General features: G+C 62.0%; 1 protein-coding gene across 1 annotated transcript in view; it reads left to right on the forward strand.

The window, feature by feature from the left end:
* The first annotated feature begins 1,505 nt into the window (after positions 1–1,505).
* The window catches only part of LOC114806187 (cadherin-22-like), a 43,249-nt gene continuing 20,901 nt past the window's right edge, over positions 1,506–23,853 (forward strand). Inside the window, exons 1-10 of the mRNA XM_029049576.2 lie at positions 1,506–1,638; positions 1,732–1,882; positions 1,975–2,038; positions 2,124–2,196; positions 2,369–2,537; positions 2,640–2,723; positions 3,013–3,188; positions 3,988–4,117; positions 4,439–4,589; positions 22,237–22,319. Coding sequence (XP_028905409.1) covers positions 1,519–1,638; positions 1,732–1,882; positions 1,975–2,038; positions 2,124–2,196; positions 2,369–2,537; positions 2,640–2,723; positions 3,013–3,188; positions 3,988–4,117; positions 4,439–4,589; positions 22,237–22,319 — 1,201 coding nt within the window. The 5' untranslated portion in view covers positions 1,506–1,518. The remainder of the gene's footprint in view (positions 1,639–1,731; positions 1,883–1,974; positions 2,039–2,123; positions 2,197–2,368; positions 2,538–2,639; positions 2,724–3,012; positions 3,189–3,987; positions 4,118–4,438; positions 4,590–22,236; positions 22,320–23,853) is intronic.

A 23,853-nucleotide genomic window follows, 5' to 3' on the forward strand; every position in this document is an offset into this window, starting at 1 on the left:
ACAGGCCGAGCGGATCGGACCCAGGCTCCCTCCCCATTTTGCAGACGAGAAAACCGAGGCCCGGGGAATCGTCATCGTCGTGATGGGGGTCGGGAGGCGCTTAGTTTGTGGCAGGGACTGTACTGAGCGCTGGGGGGGGGGCGCCTGGACGCAGCCTCCATCCCCCAAGGAGCTCACGGTCTCCACCCCCATTTTGCAGATGCGAAAACCGAGGCCAGGGAATCATCATCATCGTGATGGGGGTTGGGAAGCGCTTAGTAAGTGGCAGGCTCTGTACTGAGCGCCGGGGGGGAGACGAGCCCATCGGGTCGGACCCAGGCCCCGGCCCCCGGGGGGCTCCCGGTCTCCATCCCCATTTTGCAGAGGAGGAAACCGAGGCCCGGGGAGTCGTCGTCGTCGTCGTCATGGTGTTTGGGAAGCGCTTCCTATGTGGCAGGGGCTGTACTGAGCGCCGGGGCTCATTCCCACGAGGGGCTCACGGTCTTCATCCCCGTTGTGCAGAGGAGGCAACTGAGGCTCGCAGAATAGTAATAACGATGGTGTTTCTTAAGCGCTAACTACGTGCCGGGCACTGTACTAAGCGCCGGAGTGGGACACGAGGGCTCACGCTCTCCATCCCCATTTTACAGACGAGGGAACCGAGGCCCAGGGACTCATCATCCTAAGAAAAATAGTATTTTTGAAGCGCCGACTGTGCGCCGAGCACTGTGCCGAGCGCTGGGGGGAGGATCCGAGGTCACCGGGTTGGACCCCGGCCCCCGGGGGGCTCCCAGGCCCCGGCCCCGTTTTCCAGGGGAGGGAACCGAGGCCCGGAGAAGGGAAGGGACCGGCCCAAGGTCACCCGGCGGCGGAGTCGGGATTAGAACCCGTGACCCCGTGACCCGCGGGCCGCGTCGTCTCCGGCGGGCCGGACCGAAGGTCGCGGCGCGGAAGGGCGGCGGAGCCCCGGTCGTCTGACTCGTAGGCAGCGCGGCTCAGCGCAAAGAGCCCGGGCTTGGGAGTCAGAGGTCGTGGGTTCGAATTCCGGCTCCGCCACGCGTCAGCCGGGGGACCGTGGGCGAGTCGCTTCGCTTCTCGGTGCCTCGGTGACCTCATCTGTCAAATGGGGATGAAGACCGGGAGCCCCACGTGGGACGACCTGATTCCCGCGTCCCCCCCGGCGCTCAGAACGGCGCTCGGCACATAGTAAGCGCTTAACAGATACCAACATTATTATTATAGTCGGCCACGGATAGAGACGGTCCCTGCCGTCCGACGGGCTCACGGTCCGATCGGGGGAGACGGACGGACGGGAACGATGGCGATAGATAGAGTCGAGATAAATAGAGTCAAGATCGGGGGGAGCGTCGCCCGCTCTTCCGGGCGAGCCCCCGTCCGCGCCTCGGTTTCCTCGTCCGCGGACCGCGGCCGGATCCCGTGAGGGGGAGGGGGAAAGTGCCGGCCCCGTCAAGCCGCGGGGGTCGCGTCCGCAGGGCGGAGACCGCGGCCGGAGGAGCGCGGGCGGCGTCCCGGGAGACCATGGCCCTGCGGCCGGCCCGCCCGGCCTTCCTGGCTCGCGTCCCGCTGACCCTGGGCCTGGTCCTCTTCTACTACTGCTTCTCCATCGGCATCACCTTCTACAACAAGTGGCTCATGAAGGTACCGGGTTCGGGGGCCGGGGGGGGGGGCGGGTGGGGAGGGGGCGCGGGCGGCCCCGGCGGGCGGGCGGTGACGGCCCCGGGGGCTCCGCAGAGCTTCCACTTCCCGCTCTTCATGACCCTGCTGCACCTGGCCGTCATCTTCGCCTCGTCGGCCCTGGCCCGCACGGCGCTCAGCCGCTTCCAGGCGCGGGCCCGCGTCGTCCTGGGCTGGCCGGACTACCTCCGCAGGGTGGCCCCCACAGGTACGGGGGGTCCGGCGGGACGTACGGCGCGCCGGGGCAGGAGGGCGGCCTCCCGGGCCTCAGATCCCCCGCGGGGGTCGTCTCCCCGTCAGCCCTGGCCACGGTGCTCGACGTGGGTCTGTCCAACTGGAGCTTCCTCTACATCACCGTCTCCCTGTGAGTCCCTGGGGGGGCCGGGAGGGGGGGTCTCCGGCGGGAAGGGGTCCCCGTCCGGGCCGCGCCGACCCCGTCCCTCCGGCAGGTACACCATGACCAAGTCGTCCGCCATCCTCTTCATCCTCATGTTCTCGCTCATCTTCAGGCTGGAGGAGCCGGTGAGACCCCCCTCCTCCCCGGCGGCGATCGGCGCGTCCTCGCCCCGGGGCGCCCGGCCGACGGTCCGGCCGCTCCCGCCGTGCCCCCCCCCCCCCCCCCCCCCGGGCGCGGAGGGACCGGAGGGGCGGGCGCGGGCCGGGGTGGGCGAGGCGGGCGTCCTCTGTGTGTCAGCGAGCAGGGCTGGTGCTGGTGGTGGTCCTGGTGGCGGCGGGGCTCTTCCTCTTCACGTATAAGTCGACGCAGTTCGACGCGGACGGCTTCGCCCTGGTGCTGGCGGCCTCCTTCGTCGGCGGGGCCCGCTGGACCCTCACCCAGATGCTCCTGCAGAAGGCCGAGCTCGGTAGGAGGCCCCCCGCGGGCCCGGGGCCGGGCGCGGGGCGGGCGCCGGAGTCCGTCCGTCCGCCCGCCCCCCCCCCCCCCCCGCCCGTCCCGTCTCCCGCAGGGCTCCAGAACCCCATCGACACCATGTTCCACCTGCAGCCCCTCATGTTCCTCGGCCTCTTCCCCCTCTTCGCCGCCGTCGAAGGTAGGCCGGGGGAGTGACGGGGTCCCGGGCCCCGTCCCCGTTTTCCGGAGGAGGGCCGGGACCGGCCCGGGGTCACGCCGCTGACGCGCGGCCGGGATTAGAACCCGGGACCCCCTCTGAGCCTCCGGCCCGCCGCGAAGGGATCGGAGAGCCCGGGACGGCGCCCCGCGCCTAGTGAGCGCGTAACCCGCCGGGGGCGATGGAACGGAGGGGTCGCGGTCGGCGGGGGGGGGGGGCGGGGGGGCCGGGGGGGCGGCCCCTCCCTCCCCGTCTCCCCGTGTCCCCCCAGGCCTGCCCCTGTCCACGTCGCGGAAGCTGTTCCGGGCGGAGGGCGCCGGGGCGTTGGCGGGGGTCCTCTGCGCCCTGCTGGGCGGGGGGCTGCTCGCCTTCGGCCTCGGCTTCTCCGAGTTCCTCCTCGTCTCCCGCACCTCCAGCCTCACCCTCTCCATCGCGGGCATCTTCAAGGTACGGCGTTCGGTAGGCTCCGGGCCTCCGTCCCCTCCCCTCCCCGATGGGCTCGTCTCCCCCGCCCCCGGCGCTCGGTACGGTCCCCGGCGCGTCGCGAGGGCTTCCGGACACCGCGGTGGTCGTCGTCGTCGTCCGGGCCGAGCGGGTCGGACGCGGCCCCCGTCCCGCACGGGGCCCGAGATGGCGGCGGCGGCGGCGGCATCGCCGGGGCATTCGTTAAGCGCCGTCTCCGGGTCCCCGTCCCCCTCCCGCCGTCCGTCCCCCTCTCACCGTCCTTCTCCTCGTCTCCGTCTCCCCGTCTCCGTTCCTCCCCGTCTCCGGCCCTCCTCCGCCGTCTCCGCGTCCCCGTCCCCCTCTCCCCGTCTCCATTCCTGTCCGTCTCCGGCCCTCTCCCGCCGTCTCCGTCTCTCCCTCCCCGTCTCCGGCCCTCCTCCTCCGTCTCCGCGTCCCCGTCTCCTTTTCTGACCGTCTCCGGCCCTCTCCCGCCGTCTCCCCTCCTCCGCCGTCTCCGGCCCTCTCTCGCCGTCTCCGTCTCTCCCCCGCCCCCTCACCGTCTCCGGCCCTCCTCCGTCGTCCCCGTGCCCCCCCCCCCCCGCCCCGTCTCCGTCCCTGTCCGTCTCTGGCCCTCTCCCGCCGTCTCTGCCTCTCCCCCGCTCTCTCGCCGCCTCCGTCCCTCCTCCGTCGCCTCGGCGTCCCCGTCTCTCGCCGTCTCCGCGTCTCCCCCGCGCCGCTCCGGCCTCCGGCCCCCCGGGGACGTTCCCGGCCCGGCCCCCCGGATCGCGCTCCGTCCCCGCAGGAGGTGTGCACGTTGCTGATGGCGGCCCACTGGCTGGGCGACCAGATCAACCTCCTCAACTGGCTGGGCTTCGCCATCTGCCTGTCCGGGATCTCTCTGCACGTCACCCTCAAGGCCCTCTCCGCCAAAGGTCGGGGCGTCTCCCCCGCCCGCCCTCCCTCCCCCCTCCCCCGACCCCCGGCCGCTACGTACCGAGCGCCCGCCGGACTCCCGCGGGGTTAGTTGACGGGAGCCGCGCCGAGGACGAGGGGAAGCAGACCCCGTCCCCGCCCTCGAGGGGCCGACGTATTGATCGAGCGCCCGCCGTGCGCGGAGCGCCGCGCCGAGCGCTTGGGCGAGGACGACAGCTGGCGGACCCTATCCCCGCCCCCCGGGAGCCGACGTCGTATTTACCGGCCGCGCCCCTCGCGCGTGAGCCAACCCCCCCCCCCCACCCCCGGTGCCCCCGCAGGTGAGCCGGACCCCCGGACGCCCAAAGGAGCCCACGCGGACCCCGACCTCGAGCTGCTGCTGTGGAGCCGGGAGGACGACGACGACGACGACCCGGAGGACGAAGACGGCCCCCCGCGGGACCGAGGCGGCGGGGAGGCCGCCGGGGCCCGGCCCCGGGGGGCCGCCGGACGCCCCTGACCCCGACCCCGGGACGGCGGGAGGCCGGGGGCCGCCTCGCCTCTCCGGGCCTCGCGTCCCTCCGCCGGGCAACGGGGGCGAAGCCCGCGAGCCGACGGCCTCGGATCTCCCCCGGCGCGGAGCAAGCGCGGCGCGGACACCGTCGTCGTGACGATTGTTCTTCCCGGGGGGTGAGGCCCGCGAGCCCCACGGGGGACGACCCGGTGACCGTCCATCCCCCCGCCCCCCGGCGCTCGGGACGCTGCCCGGCACGGAGCCAGCGCCTCGCGGAGGCCGGGGGCGGCCGAGGGGTCTCCTCGGGACGCCGGGGGCGAGGCCGGACTCCGGGTGGAGGCTCGGGGGTCCCCGGGGCCGGCGAGGGAGATGAGGGGTGGCGCGTCCGGCCGCCGGCCCCCCGGAGCGGACCCTCGAGTCGTCGGGGTCGTCGCCTCATCTGTAAAATGGGGATCAAGACCGTGAGTCCCACGTGGGACGACCCGATTCCCCCGTGTCTCCCCCAGCGCTTTGAACGGTGCTCGGCACGTAGTGAGCGCCTAACAGATACCAACATCATCATCGCGCCGGTCACCGAGAAGCCCCCCTCCTCGCCCTCCACGCCCGCCCGGCTTTCGCTCGCCCGGTTGCCCCGGCGCGGGCCGGGGAAAGGAGAGGAGAGAGTTGACGGGGACGCGGACCGCGGCGAGAGCCCGGGCCCGGGAGTCGGAGGTCCCGGGTTCTAATCCCGGCTCCGCCCCCGGGTGACCTCGGGCCGGTCGCTTCGCCTCTCCTCCTCCCCGAGAGAGAGGCCGGGGACGGAAAAACCCGAGTTTTGTATAGAATTCATTCCGCGGGGCGAATCGAATCAATTATTTAGACGCGACAATCGGCCTTCCCTTTTTGGGGGGAAACACGGCGTCAGAGCTTCCCCTCTGGGAGGGATATGGAATACGAGAAGCAGCGCGGCTCAGTGGGAAGAGCACGGGCTTCGGCGTCAGAGGTCGTGGGTTCGAATTCCGGCTCGGCCGCTTGTCAGCCGTGTGACTGTGGGCGAGTCACTCCTCGGTGCCTCGGTTCCCTCATCTGTGAAACGGGGATGAGGACCGTGAGCCCCACGGGGGACGACCCGATTCCCCCGCGTCTCCCCCAGCGCTTAGAACGGCGCTCGGCACATAGGAAGCGCGGAACAGATACCGACGTTATCGTTATTACCGTGGCGTCAGCGGGAGGACTGCACCGCCGCGATACCCGCGTGTGGGCGGACACCCCAGCCCCCTTACGATTTCCTCGCGACGCGGTGAGGCGGCCGGCTCCCGCCAGGTGCTCGCCCCGCCCGGGGCGGGATCCGCCGTCGCGTTAAATCCACTCTGGCGTTCAACGCTAATGATTTCCGTCCACGTACGAGTTCCACTTCTGCGTGGAACCCGGTTACGCGTTACCCGCTTCCGGCGAGGCGGTCGGCTCCCGCCCCGTCCCCGGCCCGCTCGGGAGGCCCCCGCTTAGACGTCGGATCCATTTTAAACGGCGCGTACCCACGGCGGAGCCTCCGGCTTCCGACCCCACGCTCCCCCGTCCCGCGGCTCCTCGCCCCCCTCACGCTCCGGACGGAGGCGGCCCGCGGCCGGCCGCCGCCGATCCCGTTCCTCTGCGCGGAGGGTTAGAGGCGGCCGGTGTCTATCGCCCGCGCCCTCGGGCCGGTCCGGCTTCCGGCCTCGGTTTCTCCGATCTCTGCCCTCCCTCCCCCCCCCCCCCCCCCCGTTCCTAATCGGCTCGGCAAGGGGGCGAGGGGCGTCTTCCGCGTTCCCGGCTCGGGCCGGCGATCTGGCGGTCTGGGTCGTGGGGGCCGCGGCCCGCCCTCGCTTCCGAGAGGTCGCGTTTGACCTCGAGGGGGTCGGTGCCCTCGGGGTCACCTGGGACGGGGCCTCGGTGACCTCCGGCGAAGGGGGCCGAAGACCGGGAGCCCCACGGGGGACGACCCGACGACGGCGCTCGGAACGGTGCCCGGCACGGAGTAAGCGCCTGACAGATTCCGTCGTCGGCATCGTCACTTCTCGCTGCCTCGGTTCCCTCCTCTGGAAAACGGGGATGAAGACCGTGAGCCCCAAGGGGGACGACCCGATTTCCCCCGTGTCTCCCCCAGCGCTTAGAACGGTGCTCGGCACATAGGAAGCGCCTAATGCGTACCAACATCGTTATCGTCGCTATTAACTACGACGCCCACGACCGTCGCGTTGGTCGCGGCTCCGCCGCGCGTCTGCCGGGTGACCTCGGGCCAGTCGCTTCCCATCTCCGGGCCTCAGTTGCCCCGGCGGGAGAACGGGGAGGAAGAGCGGGAGCCCCACGGGGGGACCACCCGATGACCTCGTATCTCCCCCGGCGCTCGGCACGTAGCGAGCGCTTAACACCATCATCGTTATTATCCCCTGGGCCTCACCCCACATCTGTAAAACGGGGACAAACGTCAACGTTATTATTATCGTTAAGCGTCTACTACGTGGCAAGCGCTGGACTGAATGCTGGGGGAGATCAGGTCCCCCACGGGGCTCACGGTCTAGTTGGGAGGGAGAACGGGGATTGAATCCTCATTTGGCGGGTGAGGAAACCGAGGCCCGACGAAGCGAGTCCTTCTCCGGTTCCCTCGTCGGTGATGACGGCTTTGGTTAGGCGCCTACTACGTGCCGGGCCCCGTACCGGGCGCCGGGGCCGATAACGCGCAAATCGGAGCCGGCCCCCGGCCCCCGTGGGGCTCCCGGTCTCCGTCCTTCCCGTTTTCCAGGTGAGGGAACCGAGGGCCGGAGAAGGGAAGCGACCGGCCCGGGGCCGGCGGAGGAGCCGGGATCAGAACCCGGGTCCTCCGACCCCCGGGCCCGGCCTCTTGCCGCTAGGCCCCGCCGCCCCTCGGGGCGAGTGACCGGGCGGTGGGAAAGAGGTTACCTCAGTTACCCCACCTGGGCAATGGGGACGGGGACCGCGTCCGACCCGAACTGCTCGCATCGACTTTGGCGTTCAGTACAGCGCTTGGCACAGAGTGGGTGCTCAAATGCCCCAATTATCACTCCTAGACGAGAAGGGACTCGTAGGCAGAGAGAGCGAGGGGTCCCTGGACCAGCGTAAGACGGAACCGACGGTATTCGGGAAGCGCTCACTACGTGCCGGCCGCCGTACCGGGCACCGAGGCGGCGTCAAGGACTTGGGTGAGACGGGACGGAGACGTTCCTTCGGAGAAGCGGCGTGGCTCGGTAGCCAGAGAAGGGCCTGGGTTCAAATGCCGGCTCCGCCGCTCGCCTCCCGGGTGACCTCGGCCGAGTCATTTCACTTCCCTGGGCCCCCGTCCCCTCGCCCGGAAAATGGGGATCGAGACGGGGACCGGGTCCGACCCGATGAACCCGTGATGAAAACGGTGCCCGTGAAGCGTTCGCTATGTGCCCGGCACTGTTCTAAGCGCCGGGGTGGATGCCAGGTCATCGGCCGCCCGGTCTTCGTCCCCATTTGACAGAGGAGGGAGCCGAGGCCCAGAGGAGTCGTATTTACCCCAGAGCTTAGAATAATAATCATAACGTTGGTATCTGTTAGGCGCTTACCATGTGCAGAGCACCGTTCTAAGCGCTGGGGGAGATACGGGGTCATCGGGTTGACCCCCGAGCGGCTCACGGTCTTCATCCCCATTTGACAGATGAGGTCACTAATATATCTTAGTATAGATGTATCAAGTAATAGTATATGTACCACCTGTGACGTGCATAGAGTATAGATACGGTATATATGAGTATGTAAGACTAAGATATTAGTATTGGCGTGTTAGAATACTACGTTAACATTCTCATTAATTATGCTAATGCTAATATGACTAATTTCGTCGTCTTATATACCCATATATATATATATATACACACACCCATAGGAGAAGCAGCGTGGCTCAGTGGAAAGAGCCCGGGCTTGGGAGTCAGAGGTCATGAGTTCGAATCCCGGCTCTGCCACTTGTCAGCTGTGTGACTGTGGGCGAGTCTCTTAACTTCTCTGTGCCTCAGTTCCCTCATCTGTAAAATGGGGATGAAGACTGGGAGCCCCACGTGGGACAACCTCATTCCCCTGTGTCTCTCCCAGCGCTTAGAACAGTGCTCTGCACATAGTAAGCGCTGAACAAATCCCAACATTAAGCGGCGGAGCCGGGATTCGAACCCGTGACCTCCGACTCCCCAGCCCGGGCTCTTCCCACTGAGCCACCATACATCAATAATGTACCATCTTATACAAATATAACGTACTACTAGATTAGTATTATCCCGACTCTGCCCCTTGTCAGCCGTGTGACTGTGGGCAGGTCACTTCCCTTCGCTGGGCCTCAGTTCCCTCATCTGGAAAAGGGGGATGAAGCCCGGGAGCCTCACGTGGGACCACCCCATTCCCCTGGATCTCCCCCCCAGCGCTTAGAACAGCGCTCTGCACGTAGGAAGCGCTTAACAAATACCAACGTCGAGTTTGAATCCCAGCTCTGCCACTTGTCAGCTGTGTGACTGTGGGCAAGTCACTTCACTTCTCTGGGCCTCAGTTCCCTCGTCTGGAAAATGGGGATGAAGACTGGGAGCCCCACGTGGGACAACCCGATTCCCCTGTGTCTACCCCAGCGCTTAGAACGGTGCTCTGCACATAGTAAGCGCTGAACAAATACCATCATGATGATGATGATGATGATGATGATGATGAATACAAGGGATCATTAAGAAGAAATAGCAAGAGGTGTCGAGTGGAGGCGGCGCCGGCAGGGGGCGCTGTGCGATCGTGGGAACGGGGGGCGCTGGTGCGCATGCGCAGATTCTCCTGCGCGGCCCCCCCCCCCCCTCCATCCAGGCCTCAGTATCCCCTTTTCCCCTGCAAACTGGGGGCGTCTCCCAGCGAACCCCCGGAGCTTGGCGTGAAATGAGCACTCCCCAAATACCAATGGTGTCCCAAATGCCGCCATCCATCTTTTTTTCAAATCATCATCGTCAATAATAATAATGGTGTTGGTATCTGGGAATAATAATAATAATGTTGGTATTTGTTAAGCGCTTACTATGTGCCGAGCACCGTTCTAAGCGCTGGGGTAGACATAGGGGAATCAGGTTGTCCCACGTGGGGCTCACGGTCTTCATCCCCATTTTACAGATGAGGGAACTGAGGCCCAGAGAAGTGAAGTGACTCGCCCACAGTCACCCAGCCGACGAGTGGCAGAGCCGGGATTCGAACTCATGAGCCCTGACTCCAAAGCCCGTGCTCTTTCCACTGAGCCACGCTGCTTCTCTGCCACGCTGCTTAAGGGAAGCGCTTACCATGTGCAGAGAGCACCGTTCTAAGCGCTGGGAGAGATCCAGGGGCAGCGGGTCGTTCATTCAATAGTATTTATCGAGCGCTTACTATGTGCAGAGCACCGGACTAAGCGCTTGGAATGAACAAGTCGGCAACAGATAGAGACGGTCCCTGCCCTTTGACGGGCTTACAGTGAGGCTCCCGGGCTTCACCCCCCATTTTCCGGATCAGGTCACTGAGGCCCGGAGAAGCGAAGCGACTGGCCCGCAGTCACCCGGCCGACAAGGGGCAGAGCCGGGATTCGCACCCATGACCTCTGACTCCCGAGCCCGGCCTCTTTCATTCAGCAGTATTTATCGAGCGCTTGCTGTGTGCAGAGCACTGGACTAAGCGCTTGGAATGGACAATTCGGCCACAGAGAGAGACAATCCCTGCCCGTTGACGGGCTCGCGGTCTAATCAGTTACGCTCTTAATTAATAATAATATTGGTATTCGTAATTAATGAATCACACTCTTGCCAGCGAGCCACGCTCCTATTATGATTCTCCAGGCCACGGTTCCCTCGTCTGGAAAATGATTATTCGAACCCCGGCTCTGCCACTTGGCAGCGGTGTGACCGTGGACGAGTCACTTCACTTCTCTGGGCCTCAGTGACCTCATCTGGAAAATGGGGATGAAGACCCAGAGCCTCACGCGGGACGACCCGATGACCCTGTATGCCCCCCAGCGCTTAGAACGGTGCTTTTATACCAACATTATTGTTATTGTTATTATTCGATCGCCGTCGGTGGCCTGACTGAGCACCGACGGAGCGCAGAGCGCTGTGCTGAACGCCTGCGAGGGCCTATTCCAACGCGTCAATCGACCGGGCCTGGCAGGAGGCCCGGCGAATTAAACCGCCCCCAGGGTGAGCTCGCTAATGCTTTTATTAATAGTTAATTACTCACGGCCGCCCTCGTGCCCCATAAATTAAGGCGGAGGGGAGTTTATTACAGTGGCGTCTCCCCCGCTGCCTTGGCGTCCGGCCCGGTGCTAAACGAGACGGGCTGGGGGAGGACGGAGGAGGCCAGGACGCTCACCCTTCGCCCGGCCTCCGAAACCGGATGACCTTTGCCCCCGGGGGGTTATAATATTGATAATAACGATAAAAGTGATATTTACTAAGCGCTTACTATGTGCCGAGCACTGTTCTAAGCGCTGGGGGAGATACAGGGTCATCGGGGGGTCCCACCCGGGGCTCCCGGGCTTCATTTTTCAGATGAGGGAGGCCCAGAGGAGTGAATAAGAATAGTAATGGTGGTATTTGTTAATAATAATAATAATGTTGGTGTTTGATAAGCGCTTACTACGTGCAGAGCACCGTTCTGAGCGCTGGGGGAGATCCAGGGTCATCAGGTTGTCCCACGTGAGGCTCCCAGTCTCCATCCCCATTTTCCAGACGAGGTCACAGAGGCCCAGAGAAGGGAGGTGAGTTGCCTAAAGTGATGCGGCGGAGCCGGGATTCGAACCCATGATCAGTGAAGTGACTTCCCCGAGGCCACGCGGCAGAGAGGGGGGCGGAGGCGGGTTTAGAACCCAGGACCTCCTGACTCCCAGGCCCGGGCTGTACCCGCTGCTTCCCCCCACTCATTCGGTCATTTATTGAGCGCGTCCCCTCCCTGTGCCTCAGTTTCCTCCTCGATTCCATGGGGATGCGATCCCTGTTCTCCCTCCTTCTTAGGGACTGGGTTCCACCTGGTGACCTCGTATCTCCCACCTATGTGCTATGTGCTTAGCACATAGTGGGCGCTTAACAAATATTGTCAGAAGCAGCGTGGTTCAGTTTGAAGAGACCGGGCTCGGGAGTCCGAGGTCATGGGTTCGAATCCCGACTCCGCGCCCTGTCAGCTGTGGGACCGGGGGCCGGTCACTTCACTTCTCTGTGCCTCGGTTCCCTCATCTGGAAAATGGGGATGAAGGCCGGGAGCCTCCCGTGGGACGACCCGATGACCCGGCGCTTAGAACAGTGCTCTGCTTAACAAATGCCGAGCGCTTAGTACAGTGTTCTGCACATAGTAAGCGCTCAATAAATACTCTTGAATGAAGACGCGCTGGGAGAGAAGGCCCAGCCGAAAACCAACTTTCGGTGCCCTCCCCAAGAGGCGGCTTCGCTCAGCGGGTAGAGCCCGGGCTCGGGAGTCCGAGGTCGTGGGTTCTAATGCCGCCACCCGTCAGCTGGGTGACTTCGGACCGGTCACCTCCCTTCTCCGGGCCTCAGTTTCCCCCGTCTGCCCCGTCTGCTGCCCTCGTCTCTCCCCCGTCGCTTAGAACAGTGCCCGGCACGTAGTAGGCGCCTCACGACTACCGCTATCGTTATGCTCGGCCTATAGTAAGCGCCTAACAAATAGCGGCATTATTATTATCATTATTACCAACTCCCTTCATTCAATAGTATTTATTGAGCGCCTACTATGTGCAGAGCACTGTACTGAGCGCTTGGAATGGACAGATCGGGACAGATCGAGACGGTCCCCGCCCTTTGACGGGCCTGCGGTCTAATCGTCTATCGCAGTCTCCCAGACGCTCGACGCGCCGCTCCGAAGGCGTCCAGTAAATAGCATGGACGGACCCATCCGGGAAGCAGCGTGGCTCAGGGGCAAGACGCCGGGCTCGAGAGTCAGCGGTCGTGGGTTCGAATCCCGGCTCCGCCGCTCGGCAGCCGTGTGACTGTGAGCGAGTCACTTCCCTTCTCTGGGCCTCGGTGACCTCATCTGGAAAACGGGGATGAAGACCGGGAGCCGCACCTGATGGCCCCGGATCTCCCCCGGCGCTTAGAACAGTGCTGGGCACATAGTAAATGCTTAACAGACGCCGACGTCATACTCTGTAATTATATAATCCGATTATTATTATCTAATAATAATAATCTAATTATATAATTCATTAATGTTATCTAATAATAATAATAATGTGGGTGTTTGTTAAGCGCTTATGGTGTGCCGAGCACTGTCCTAAGCGCTGGGGTGACCCACGTGAGGCTCAGACGGTCTTCATCCCCAATTCCGATCGTGGGGATCGATCAAGGTGACTTTATTAATTAAAGGGCCCTTCCGGCCTGTTTCATCTGCAGAATCCCAGCTGGCGATGGGATAATGATGTTTATTAAAGACCGGGATCCGATAAATTAATACCGTTAAAGGGGAGAATTTCCCGGGAGCGGGAGCGGGCCTCGGAACTGCAGTGGATTAAACGCTTCCCAGCGGGAAAATCGTCCCTGCGGGGGAGGGAGGAATTTGGGGAGCAGGGATGGGACACCAATGAGCCCGTGAGAAGAGGATCATAATAATAATAATTTTGGTCTCTGTCCAATGAGCCAATGAGAAGGCGACCGTCACAATAATAATTTCGGTCTTTCTTAAGCGCCTACTACGTGCCGAGTGCTGTCCTAAGCGCTGGGGGAGATCCCGGGTCATCAGGTCGCCCCGCGCGAGGCTCCCGGTCTGCCTCCCCATTTGACAGATGAGGCGACTGAGGCCCAGAGAGGTGAAACGACTCGTCCAAGGTCACCCAAGCGGGATTAGAACCCAGGGCCTCCTGCCTCCCGGGCTCTTGCCACCGAGCCGCGCCGCTTAAGAGAGGGACTGTGGGGCAGGAGGAAGGGGGACAGATCGGGCGGGCAGGAAAAGGCCCGGGAGGCGGGAGGTCCTGGGTTCTAATCCCGCTTGCCTGCCGGGTGACCTTGGACGAGTCGTTTCACTTCCTCTGGGCCTCAGTCGCCTCATCTGGAAAATGGGGGTGGGGGTGGGGGCAAGACTGCGAGCCCCACGTGGGGCTGGGTCCATCTACCCCAGCACTTAGAACAGTGCTTGGCACATGGTAAGCGCTTAACAAATGCCATCATCATTAGAGAAGCAGCGTGGCTCAGTGGAGAGAGCCAGGGCTTCGGAGTCAGAGGTCATGGGTTCGAATCCCGGCTCGGCCACTCGTCAGCTGTGGGACTGTGGGCGAGTCACTCGCTTCTCTGGGCCTCAGTTGCCTCCTCCGTAAAAGGGGGATTAACCGTGAGCCTCACGTGGGACGACCCGGTGACCCTGGATCTCCCCCAGCGCTTAGAACGGTGCTCTGCACACAGTAAGCGCTTAACGAATGCCAACATCATCATCATCATTATTATTATTATTATTGTTGTCCGGCGTGTGACCTTGGCCCCGTCACTTCGCTCCTCTGGGCCCCAGCAATCTCCCCGCTTTCCCGCCCCCCGGCTACGCTGCTTTCACCTTGTCCCAAACGTTGGGCTTAGCCTCCGGTGCCAGCTCTCATTTTCACGCCGCTCGGGATAATGAAAAATCCCCGATCACATCAACTCCCCGTCTCTACTGCGGTGAATAACAATAACCGGCGCGGTATTCGTTAGGCCCTTACCCTGTGCCAGGCCCTGTTCTAAACGCTGGGGAAGCTACAAGCTCCTCAGCTTGTCCCACGTAGGGCTTATGGCAGAGTTTCTGTCCCTCTGTCTCTCTTTCTCTGTCTCTCTGTCTCTGAATCTCTTCCCCCCATTTCTCGCAGCGTCTCTGTCTCTCTCTGAATCTCTCTCTGTCTCTGGATCTCTCTCTGTGCCTCGGTCTCTGTCTGTCTCTGACTATGTCTCGGTCTCCATGTCTCCCTCTCTGTCTCTGGATTTCCCTCTGACTCTCTCTGTCTCTGAATCTCTCTCTGACTCTGTCTCTGGATCTCTCTCTCTGTGTCTCAGCCTCTATTTCTCGTTCTCCATGTGTCCCGCTCTGTCTCTGGATTTCCCTCTGTCTCTCTCTGTCTCTGGATCTGTCTGTGTCTGACTATGTCTCGGTCTCCCTCTCTGTCTCTGGATTTCCCCTCTGATTCTCTCTGTCTCTGGATCTCTCTCTGTGTCTCAGTCTCTGACTGTGCCTCGGTCTCCATGTCTGGCTCTCTGCCTCTGGATCTCTCTCTGTGTCTCAGTCTCTGTCTCTGTCTCTATTTCTCTGTCTCCACCTCTCTGCCTCTGGATCTCTCTCTGCCCCTCTCTTTCTCTCTATCTCTGACTCTGTCTCTCCCCAGCTCTCTCTGTCTCCCTCCTCCTCCGACTCTCTCTTTCTCTGCGTCTCTGACTCTCTCTGATGCTCCTTTTCTCTCTGTCTCTCCCCAACTCTCTTTGTCTCCCTCCTCTTACTCTCTCTCTCTGTCTCTCTCCTTCTCTGCCTCTCTCTTTCTCTCTGTGTCCCTCTCTTCTTCTCTCTGAGTCTCTCTGACTTTCTTTCTCCCTCTCTCTCCCACCTCTCTGTCTCTCTCCTGTGACTGTGTCTTTCTCTCCGTCTCAGTCTCTCTCCTTCTCTGACTCTCTCTCTGTCCATCTCTTTTTCTCTCTGTCTCTCTCTGTCTCTTTCTCCCCGTCTCTCCCAACTCTCTCTGTCTCTCTCCTTCTCTGCTCTGTCTTTCTCCGTGTCTCTGACTTTCTCTCTCTCTCTCTCTGTTGTCTCCCCAACTCTGTCTCTCTCCTCTTTCTCTCTCTTTCTCTATGTCTCTGCCTCTGCCTCTCTCTTTCTGTTTCTTCCCAACTCTCTCACCTCTTATTTTCTCTTTCTCCCTGTCTCTGTCTGTCTGTCTCTGACTGTCTCTCTCTCTCCCCAACTCCATCTCTCTCCTTCTCTGACTCTCTTTCTCTCTGTCTCTCTCTGACTCTCTCTTTCTGTCGCTCCCCAACTCTGTCTCTCTCCTTCTCTGACTCTCTCTTTCTCTCTGTTGTCTCCCGACTCTGCCTCTCTCTTACTCTCTCTTTATGTCTCTCCGTCTTTCTTCTTCTGTTTCTTCCCAACTCTGTCTCTCTCCTCTTATTTTCTCTTTCTCTCTGTCTCTCTCTGACTGTCTCTTTCTCTCTCTCTCCCCGACGCCATCTCTCTCCTTCTCTGACTCCCTTTCTCTCTGTCTCTGACTCTTTCTGTTTTTCCCCAACTTTGTCTCTCTCCTTCTCTGACTCACCCTTTATGTCTCTCTCTTTCTGACTCTCTCTTTCTCTCTGTTGTCTCCCCAGCTCTGTCTCTCTCCTCTTTCTCTTTCTGTTTCTTCCCAACTCTGGCTCTCTCCTCTTATTTTCTCTTTCTCTCTGTCAGTCTCTCTCTCTCTCCCCCCAACTCCATCTCTCTCTGTCTCTCTCTGACTCTCTTTCTGTCTCTCCCCAACTCTGTCTCTCTCCTTCTATGACTCTCTTTCTCCATGTTTCTGACTCTCTCTGTCTCTCCCCAACTCTATCTCTCTTCTTCTCTTCTTCTCTCTTTATCTCTGACTCTCTCTTTCTCTCTGTTGTTTTCCCCAACTCTGTCTCTCTTCTCTTAATTTCCCTTCCTCTCTGTCTCTCTTTTTCTCCCCATCTCTCCCCAACTCTGCCTCTCTCTCTGACTCACTCTTTCTCTGACTCTCTCTTTCTCTCTGCTGTCTCCCCAACTCTGTCTCTCTCCTCTTTCTCTCTGTCTCTCTCTGACTCTCTCTTTCTCTCTGTTGTTTCCCCAACTCTATCTCTCTCCTCTTACTCTCTCTTTCTCTATGACTCTGTCTCTGCCTCACTCTCTTGCTCCCCAACTCTGTCTCTCTCCTCTTAATTTCCCTTCCTCTCTGTCTCTCTCTTTCTCTCCATCTCTCCCCAACACTGTCTCTCTCCTTTTCTGACTCGCTTTTTCTCTGTCTTTTTCTCTCTGTTGTCTCCCCAACTCTGTCTCTACCCTCTTTCTCTATGTCTCTGTCTCTCTCCAACTCTGTCTCTCTCCTTTAACTCTTTCTCTCTGTGTTCCTCTCTCTCTGTCTCTCTCCTCTGCCTCTCTCTGTCTCTGTGACCATCTCTCTGATTCTCTCTCTGTCTCCTTCTCCTCCTCCTCTCTCTTTCTCTCTGTGTCCATCTCCTTTTCTCTCCATCTCTCTCACTTTCTGTCTCTCCCCAACTCTCTCCGTCTCTCATCTCTCGTCTCCTTCTGTCTCTTTCTGTCTCTGCCCTCCCCCTCTCTGGCTGAGCTGGGGAGATAGCCGGTGCAAATGTTTGGAGTCTGTTAACGATGCTGATATTCTCTCCTCTGCTAATTAGCAACGCGGTGGTTCCGTGAAACTCTCCGTTAACGAAGCGAATGACTCCCCCCCGTCCCCCCTCGCGGGCACCCGGAGAGGGAGAGGAGGCGGCGGGGATGGAGCACTGGGATGGAGCACTGATAGAGCACTGGCTCAGTGGCAAGAGGCCGGGCCCGGGAGTCAGAGGTCATGGGTTCTAATCCCGGCTCCGCTGTGTGACTCTGGGCCAGCCGCCTCACTTCTCTGGGCCTCGGTTCCCTCCTCTGGACAACGGGGATGGAGCCTGGGAGCCCCACGTGGGGCAACCCCGTAACCGTGTATCTCCCCCAGCGCTTCCAACAGTGCTCAGCACATAGTAGGCGCTTAACAAGTACCGTCATTATTTTCATAATCGTTATTATTACGGGGAACGGGGACGGAGCGCTAATCGGACAGGTACGGAGCGGGGATGGAGCACGGGGGGAACAGGGAAGCAGCCCGGCCTAGTGGGTAGAGCCCGGGCCTGGGAGTCAGAAGGACCCGGGTTCTAATCCCCGCTCCTCCCCTGTCTGCCGTGTGACCTTGGGCCGGTCCCTTCGCTTCTCTGGGCCTCAGTTCCCTCATCTGGAAAATGGGGATTGCGTGCGCCCCACGTGGGACGGGGACTGTGCCTGACCTGAGTAGTTTGGAGTTAATAATAATCATAGTAATAGTAATAACGAGAGGCAGCTTGGAGTAGCGGGTAGAGCCGGGGCCGGGGAGTCAGGAGGACCCGAGTTCTAATCCCGGCTCCGCCACCTGTCCGCCGGGTGAGCTTAAGCCAGTCGCTTCACTTCTCCGGGCCTCTGCTCCCTCGTCTGTCAAATGGGGATGAAGACGGCGAGGCCCACGTGGGACAACCCGATGACCTTGGATCTCCCCCAGCGCGTAGAACAGTGCTCGGCACAGAGTGAGCGCTTAACAGATGCCAGAAAAATAGAATGCGTCGAGTGGGGATGAAATCCTCCTCCCTCCGATTTAGCCCGGGATGCCCGCCTGGGACGGGGACTGCGTCCGACCCGGTGACCTTGTCTCTTCCCCAGTGCTTAGGACAGTGCTTGGCGGCTAGTGAGCGCTGAACAGATGCCGTGAGAGAAAGGCGTAAAATGGGGATGAGATGGGCGAGGCGCTTAACAAGTATGGTGATCATCGTCGTTATTATTATTATTATTTTTATTCTCCTCTCGGCCGAGCCGCTTCTCCTCTCCGCCCGCCAGTGACTAGGCCGCAGCCGAGGCGTGGATCCGGGGACGCGGGGACGCCAGGGTCCTCTCCCCGCCACCGGGGAGGGGAAGGGTCCGGGGTGGGGGGGGGCGAGGCGGGGAGGGGGCCCCCGGGAGAGCGGGAGAGAGAAGCGGGAGCCGAGAAGAGGCGGCGTTCACCGGGAATTAGTCAGGAGGCGGTGACAAGCCCTTTCTGAGAGAAGACGAATGGGCCTCGCCTGGCGAAAATGATTCTAATTTATAATCCGCTCCTTGCCGGCGCCCGACAATTAATTCTCCGCAGATACATAAATAGGCCGCGCGTTCGCTCGGCTTCGGACGTAACGGACGCCCCCCCCCCCCCGTCCGGGTCCGTCCCCCGGTCGCCCTCGGTCCCCGGCGCCCCCATAATCACCACCGTCGTATCTGTTCACTGGTTCGGTCGTGTGGACTGAGCGGCCGGCGCGTGCGGAGCACCGTACCGAGCGCTTACCAGGTGGCAAGCGCTGTCCTGAGCGCCGGGGTGGCTACAGAGCCATCGGCTTGTCCCCCGCGGGGCTCACGGTCTTCGTCCCCGTCTTCCAGAGGCGGCCGACGGACCGGGGCGGACGGCTGCGAGGGATCGGGCCCGGCCTCCTGGCGAGAACCCGGCCTTGGGCGTCAGAGGCCGCGGGTTCGGATCCCGGCCACTTCTCTGCCGTGTGACCTCGGGCAAGTCACTTCGCTTCTCCGGGCCTCGGTTTCCTCGCCCGTAAAATGGGGATTCAATCCCTTTTCTCCCTCCTGCCTAGGCCGCAAACCCCGTGGGGGCCCCGGTCACCTTGGATCTTCCCCAGAGGTTGGCACATTGTTTTCTCTCACTCGATTGCATTCACCGAGCGTCCACAGTGCGCAAAACACTGTATCGAGCGCTGGGGGGAGGAGACCGCAACCGTCGACCGACACATCCCCTCCCCGCGGCGAGCCGCGCTTAATACGACAGTTACTGCGGGCGGGGAACGTGTCTACTTCCGAACTCTGCCGTATCGCCCTCTCCCCAGCGCTCAGCACAGTGCTCTGCACGCACAAAGCGCTCAGTAGCCACCAACGATCGATCGGTCGGCCGGCGCGGAGTAGGCGCTTAAGGAATATGACGACTCCGATCCCCTCCACGGCGCCCAGGGCCCGGGGCCCGGGTCCGAAGGTCGAGGGTTCGAAACCCCGCTCCGCCGCTCGCCTGCCGCGTGACCCTGGGCGAGTCGTTTCACTCCTCTGGGCCTCCGTGACCTCGTCTGGGAAATTGAGACCGTGAGCTTCTCTCCACCCCAGCGCTTAGGACGGTGCCCGGCACCTGGTAAGGGCTGAAGGAGCCCCGTTGTTGTTATTCTTCTCCTCCCGGGGGATTAAAAAATAAAAAAAAGCAAACAGGCAGCTCCTTCTCCACTCCAGCTGACAGAAACCCAGATTGGGTGTGCGGTTCTTTAGTTGTTCATGTCACGGTTTTTCAGGCCCTGTGCCGTTTTACAAATGTGCAGGGGAGATGAAAGGAAGTGGGGAAGGCTGCTAACTTTCAACTCCGACAGACAAAGGCGGAGAGGGAGAGAGGGCCGGAGGAAGGGGTAGCGGGTACAGAGACGGATGGCAGAAGAAGCTCGGGCAGGAGCCCGGGAGGTGGAGGGCAAAGGCCCGGGGTGACCCCGGGACGGGGAACTGCATTTATTAGGGTCCCGCTGGTGCGGAGCACTGTCCTAAACACTAGGGAAAGAATTAGGCAAGGCCTCTGGCCCGCTATGAATCAAAAGGCCAGGGGGACAGCCCCGTGGGGAAGGATGAAATGGTAAAAATGCAAAACGGCATGAAAGGGAAAGGGGACTGGGGCGGAGGGGCGGAGGGGCGGGGGCGGGGGGGGGATCTAAGGGTAAGGGGGGACAGAGAGGCGGAGAGATGATGGAGAGATGGAGAGAGAGTCCTCGGGGAGAGAGAGCCGAGACCAGAAAGGGAGAGGAGGGGGCGGGCGGAGGGAGAACGAGAGGGAGAGAAGGAGTGGGGGACTGAGGGGGAAAGAGAGAGGGAGGGAGACAGGGAAAAAGAGGGAAAGGGAGAAGGGAGGGAGGGAGAGGGGGAAAGAGAGACGGGGAGGAAAGCAGGGAGGGAGAGAGGCGAAAGGGAGGGAAGGAGGGAGGGAGAAGAAGAAAGAGGGAGGGAAGGAGGGAGGGAGAAAGAGCGGAGAAAGGGAAGGAAGGAGGAAAAGAGGAAGGAAGAGGGAGAGAAAAAGAGAAGAAAGGGAGGGAAGGAGGGTGAGAGTGAGGAAGAGGGAGGGAGAGAGGGAGGAAGAGGGAGGGAGAAAGACAGGAGAAGGGGAAGGAAGGAGGGAAAGAGGAAGGAAGAGGGAGAGAAAAAGAGGAGTAAGGGAGGGAAGGAAGGAGAGAGTGAGGGAGAGAGGGAGGAAGAGGGAGGGAGAAAGGAGGAAGGGAGGGAAGGAGGGAAGAGGAGGAAAGGAGGGAGAGAGGGAAGGAGGGAGAGAGAGAGGAGAAAGGGAGGGAGGGAGGGAGGGAGGAAGAGGGAGGGAGAAAGGGGGAAGGGAGGGAAGGAGGGAAGAGGAGGAAAGGAGGGAGAGAGGGAAGGAGGGAGAGAGAGAGGAGAAAGGGAGGGAGGGAGGGAGGGAGGAAGAGGGAGGGAGAAAGGGGGAAGGGAGGGAAGGAGGGAAGAGGAGGAAAGGAGGGAGAGAGGGAAGGAGGGAGAGAGACAGGAGAAAGGGAGGGAGGGAGGGAGGGAGAGGGAGGAAGAGGGAAGGAAGGAGGGAGGGAGAAAGAGAGGAGAAAGGGAAGGAAGGAGGAAAAGAGGAAGGAAGAGGGAGAGAAAAAGAGGAGTAAGGGAGGGAAGGAGGGAGAGAGGGAGGGAGAGGGAGGGAGAGAGGGAGGAAGAGGGAGGGAAGGAGGGATGGAGAGGAAGAAAGAGGGAGACAGGCCGGGGGAGGGGGAGGGAGGGAAAGGGAGAGTGGGAGAGAGGGAGAGCGGAGGCTGGGGAAGAGACGATCCCAGAAAGCACAAAGAGGAGAGAGGCGAAGCAGCCGGGGAGAAGAGGGGGGGATAGGCAGGGGAGAAGGGGGGAGACGAGAAGAATGAGAGAGGATCAATGAGAAGGAATAAACCGAGAGAAGCCGGGGGCCAGGGGAGCGGGAGACGATGGGAAAGGTGGAGAATAAATCCCAAAATAAATAAGACCGAATCCAGTGTAGCGGAAGAGAGCCGGGAGGGAGGGAGGGAGGGAAGGAGGGAGGCGGCAGACAAACGGGGAATTCAATCAGCGGGAGAAGAGCAGGACAGGAAAAGGGGGGGACGAGATTGACAGGGAGATTTGTGGAGAAGGGAGTGGGGGGCGCAGGGGAGGGGAGGGGAGGGGAGGGGAGAGAGGAGCAGAGTCTCCCCATTTGCTTTTCTGGAAGGGCCCCCAGACCCCCTCAGACCTTCAGACTCCCCACGTCTCCCATCCTTTCGGATGCACCAGACCCCCCTCCCCTCCGCCGTCCCCCAGGCCGCCGGATCCCAGACCCCCACACTCTCAGACCCCCCCCCCCGCCCCCAGGGCCCGAGGTTCCCGGGTCCTCGGCCCCCCCAGGACAGCCCCTCCCCCAAGACCCACAGACCATCCCCAGGCCCTTAGACGCCCCCAGACCCCCAGGATCCCAGACCCTCAGGTCTTCCAGACCCTCCCCAGACCACCCAGCTTCCCGGGCCTCCCCAGGCCCCTCAGAGCTCCCAGACCCCCCCCAGACCCTCAGATTCCCAGGCCCCCCAGGCCTCCCCAGGCCCCTTAGGACCCCCAGACTCCCAGATTCCCAGACTCTCAGACCCCCAGATTCCTCAGACCCCCCAGAAACCCAGACCCCCAGATCCCCAGACCCTCAACCTCCCCAGACCCCCAGATTCCCAAACCCTCAGGCCCCCCAGGCCTCCAGATTTCCAGACGCCTCGGGCCCCAAGACCTCCCTGATCGCCCAGGCCCCCAGATCCCCAGGTCCCCAGGACTTTCAGGCCCCCCCGGGCAGACCCTCCACATTCCCCCCAACCCCGGACTCCCCCAGACCCCCGGACTCTTAACCCCTGGCAGCTTTATGCTGTGGGTGAGCGAGAGAGAGCCTCGCTTTTATTCTCTCCTCGGCTCTCGCCCCTCGAAACAACTCCACGAGGCAGGTAGGAAAGGCGGATCTGACTCTCCCCATCCTGCAGATGAGGAAACCGAGGCCCAGGGAGGGGAAGTGACTTACCCAGAGTCACACAGGGGGGCGGGGGGGGGTCCCCAGCTGCCCCCCCCCCCGAGGAGAGGGGGAAGGGGAGTCTGAGAAGCAGCGTGGCTTAGTGGCAAGAACCCGGGCTTGGGAGTCAGAGGTCCCGGGTTCCGATCCCGGCTCCGCCACTCGTCTGCCGTGTGACCTCGGGCAAGCCGCTTCACCTCTCTGGGCCTCAGTTCCCTCCTCTGGGGATGAAGATCGCGAGCCCCACGTGGGGACGACCTAATTACCTTGTAGAACGATACCAATGTGGGCATTTGTTAAGCGCTCACTAGGTGCCAAGCACTGTTCTAAGCGCTTCGGCACCTAATAAGCCCTCGGCAAACGCATCCTCAGTGTTGTTATTATTAAGGGCGGGGCGGAGGGGACGCTGGAAGAGGGAGGGAAGCCCCGGGGGGGAGGGGGGAGCGGGGAGACCGGAGGCGGCGGGGGAAATTCCTCCGCCTGCGGTCTCCCTCTCCCTCCCGCTCCTGCAATCTCCGACACTCCAGCAGTGGCTGGTGGGAAGAAGCTGGACCTCGGCCCCTCCCTCCCTCCCTCCCTCTCTCCCCGTGCGTCTCTCCCTGTCTCTCCCTGTCTCTCTGGCGGTCTCTGTCTCTCCCTCGCACGCCTCCCCCCCCCCGCGTGGGAGGGTTTTCCCCCCCTCCCTCCCCTGGCTTCCCGCATCTCCCTCCTTCTCCTTCGCTCTCTGTGTGCGTGTCTCTCTCCATCCATCCATCCATCCATCCATCCAGCCAGCCAGCCAGCCAGCCATCGCTCGGTGGGTACCATCTCTAAGGGGGCTCCTCCTTTCGGCTCAGGCTCTGTCCGGGGGCGGGGATCCCCCCCTTCTCCCCCCATCCTCATCATCATCGCCACCACCACCTTGCATCCTCACATCCCCCTCCCCTCCCGGACCTCTGCATCTCCTCCCTGCGTGGGTGGGCGGGGGGCGGCCTCCTCCTCCTCCTCGCCCCCCCCCAACCCCCGGGCCCCCGCCCCCAAGGCCCTGGATAAATCGGAGGGGAAAGTGAAGTCGAGTGGGTCCGGATTGGGGAGCCGTGGTCGGGGGTCCTGGCTTCAGGTAAGAGACGCCCGAACCCGCCGGGGGAGGGGGAGAGACTTGGGGGGGGGTGGGTGGAGGGAGGAAGGAGAGGAGGAGGGGAAGAAGAAGAGGAGGAGGGGGAGGGGAGGAGGCGAAGAAGAGGAGGAAAAGAGGAGGGGGAGAAGAAGAGGAGGAGGAGGAGGAGAAGAAGAGGGGGAGGAGAAGAGGGGGAGGAGAAGAGGGGGACAGGGAGAAGAGGAGAAGAGGAGGGAGAGGAGAAGAAGAAGAGGAGGAGAGAGGGGGAGGAGGAGAGGAGGGGGAGGAGAAGAAGAAAAGGGATGAGGGGGAGGAGAAGAGGAGGAGGGGGAGAAGAGGAGGAGAGGAAGAGGAGGATGAGGGAGAGCAGAGAGGG

This window comes from Ornithorhynchus anatinus, chromosome 21 (assembly GCF_004115215.2).
Source record: "Ornithorhynchus anatinus isolate Pmale09 chromosome 21, mOrnAna1.pri.v4, whole genome shotgun sequence".
Lineage (NCBI taxonomy): Eukaryota > Metazoa > Chordata > Mammalia > Monotremata > Ornithorhynchidae > Ornithorhynchus > Ornithorhynchus anatinus.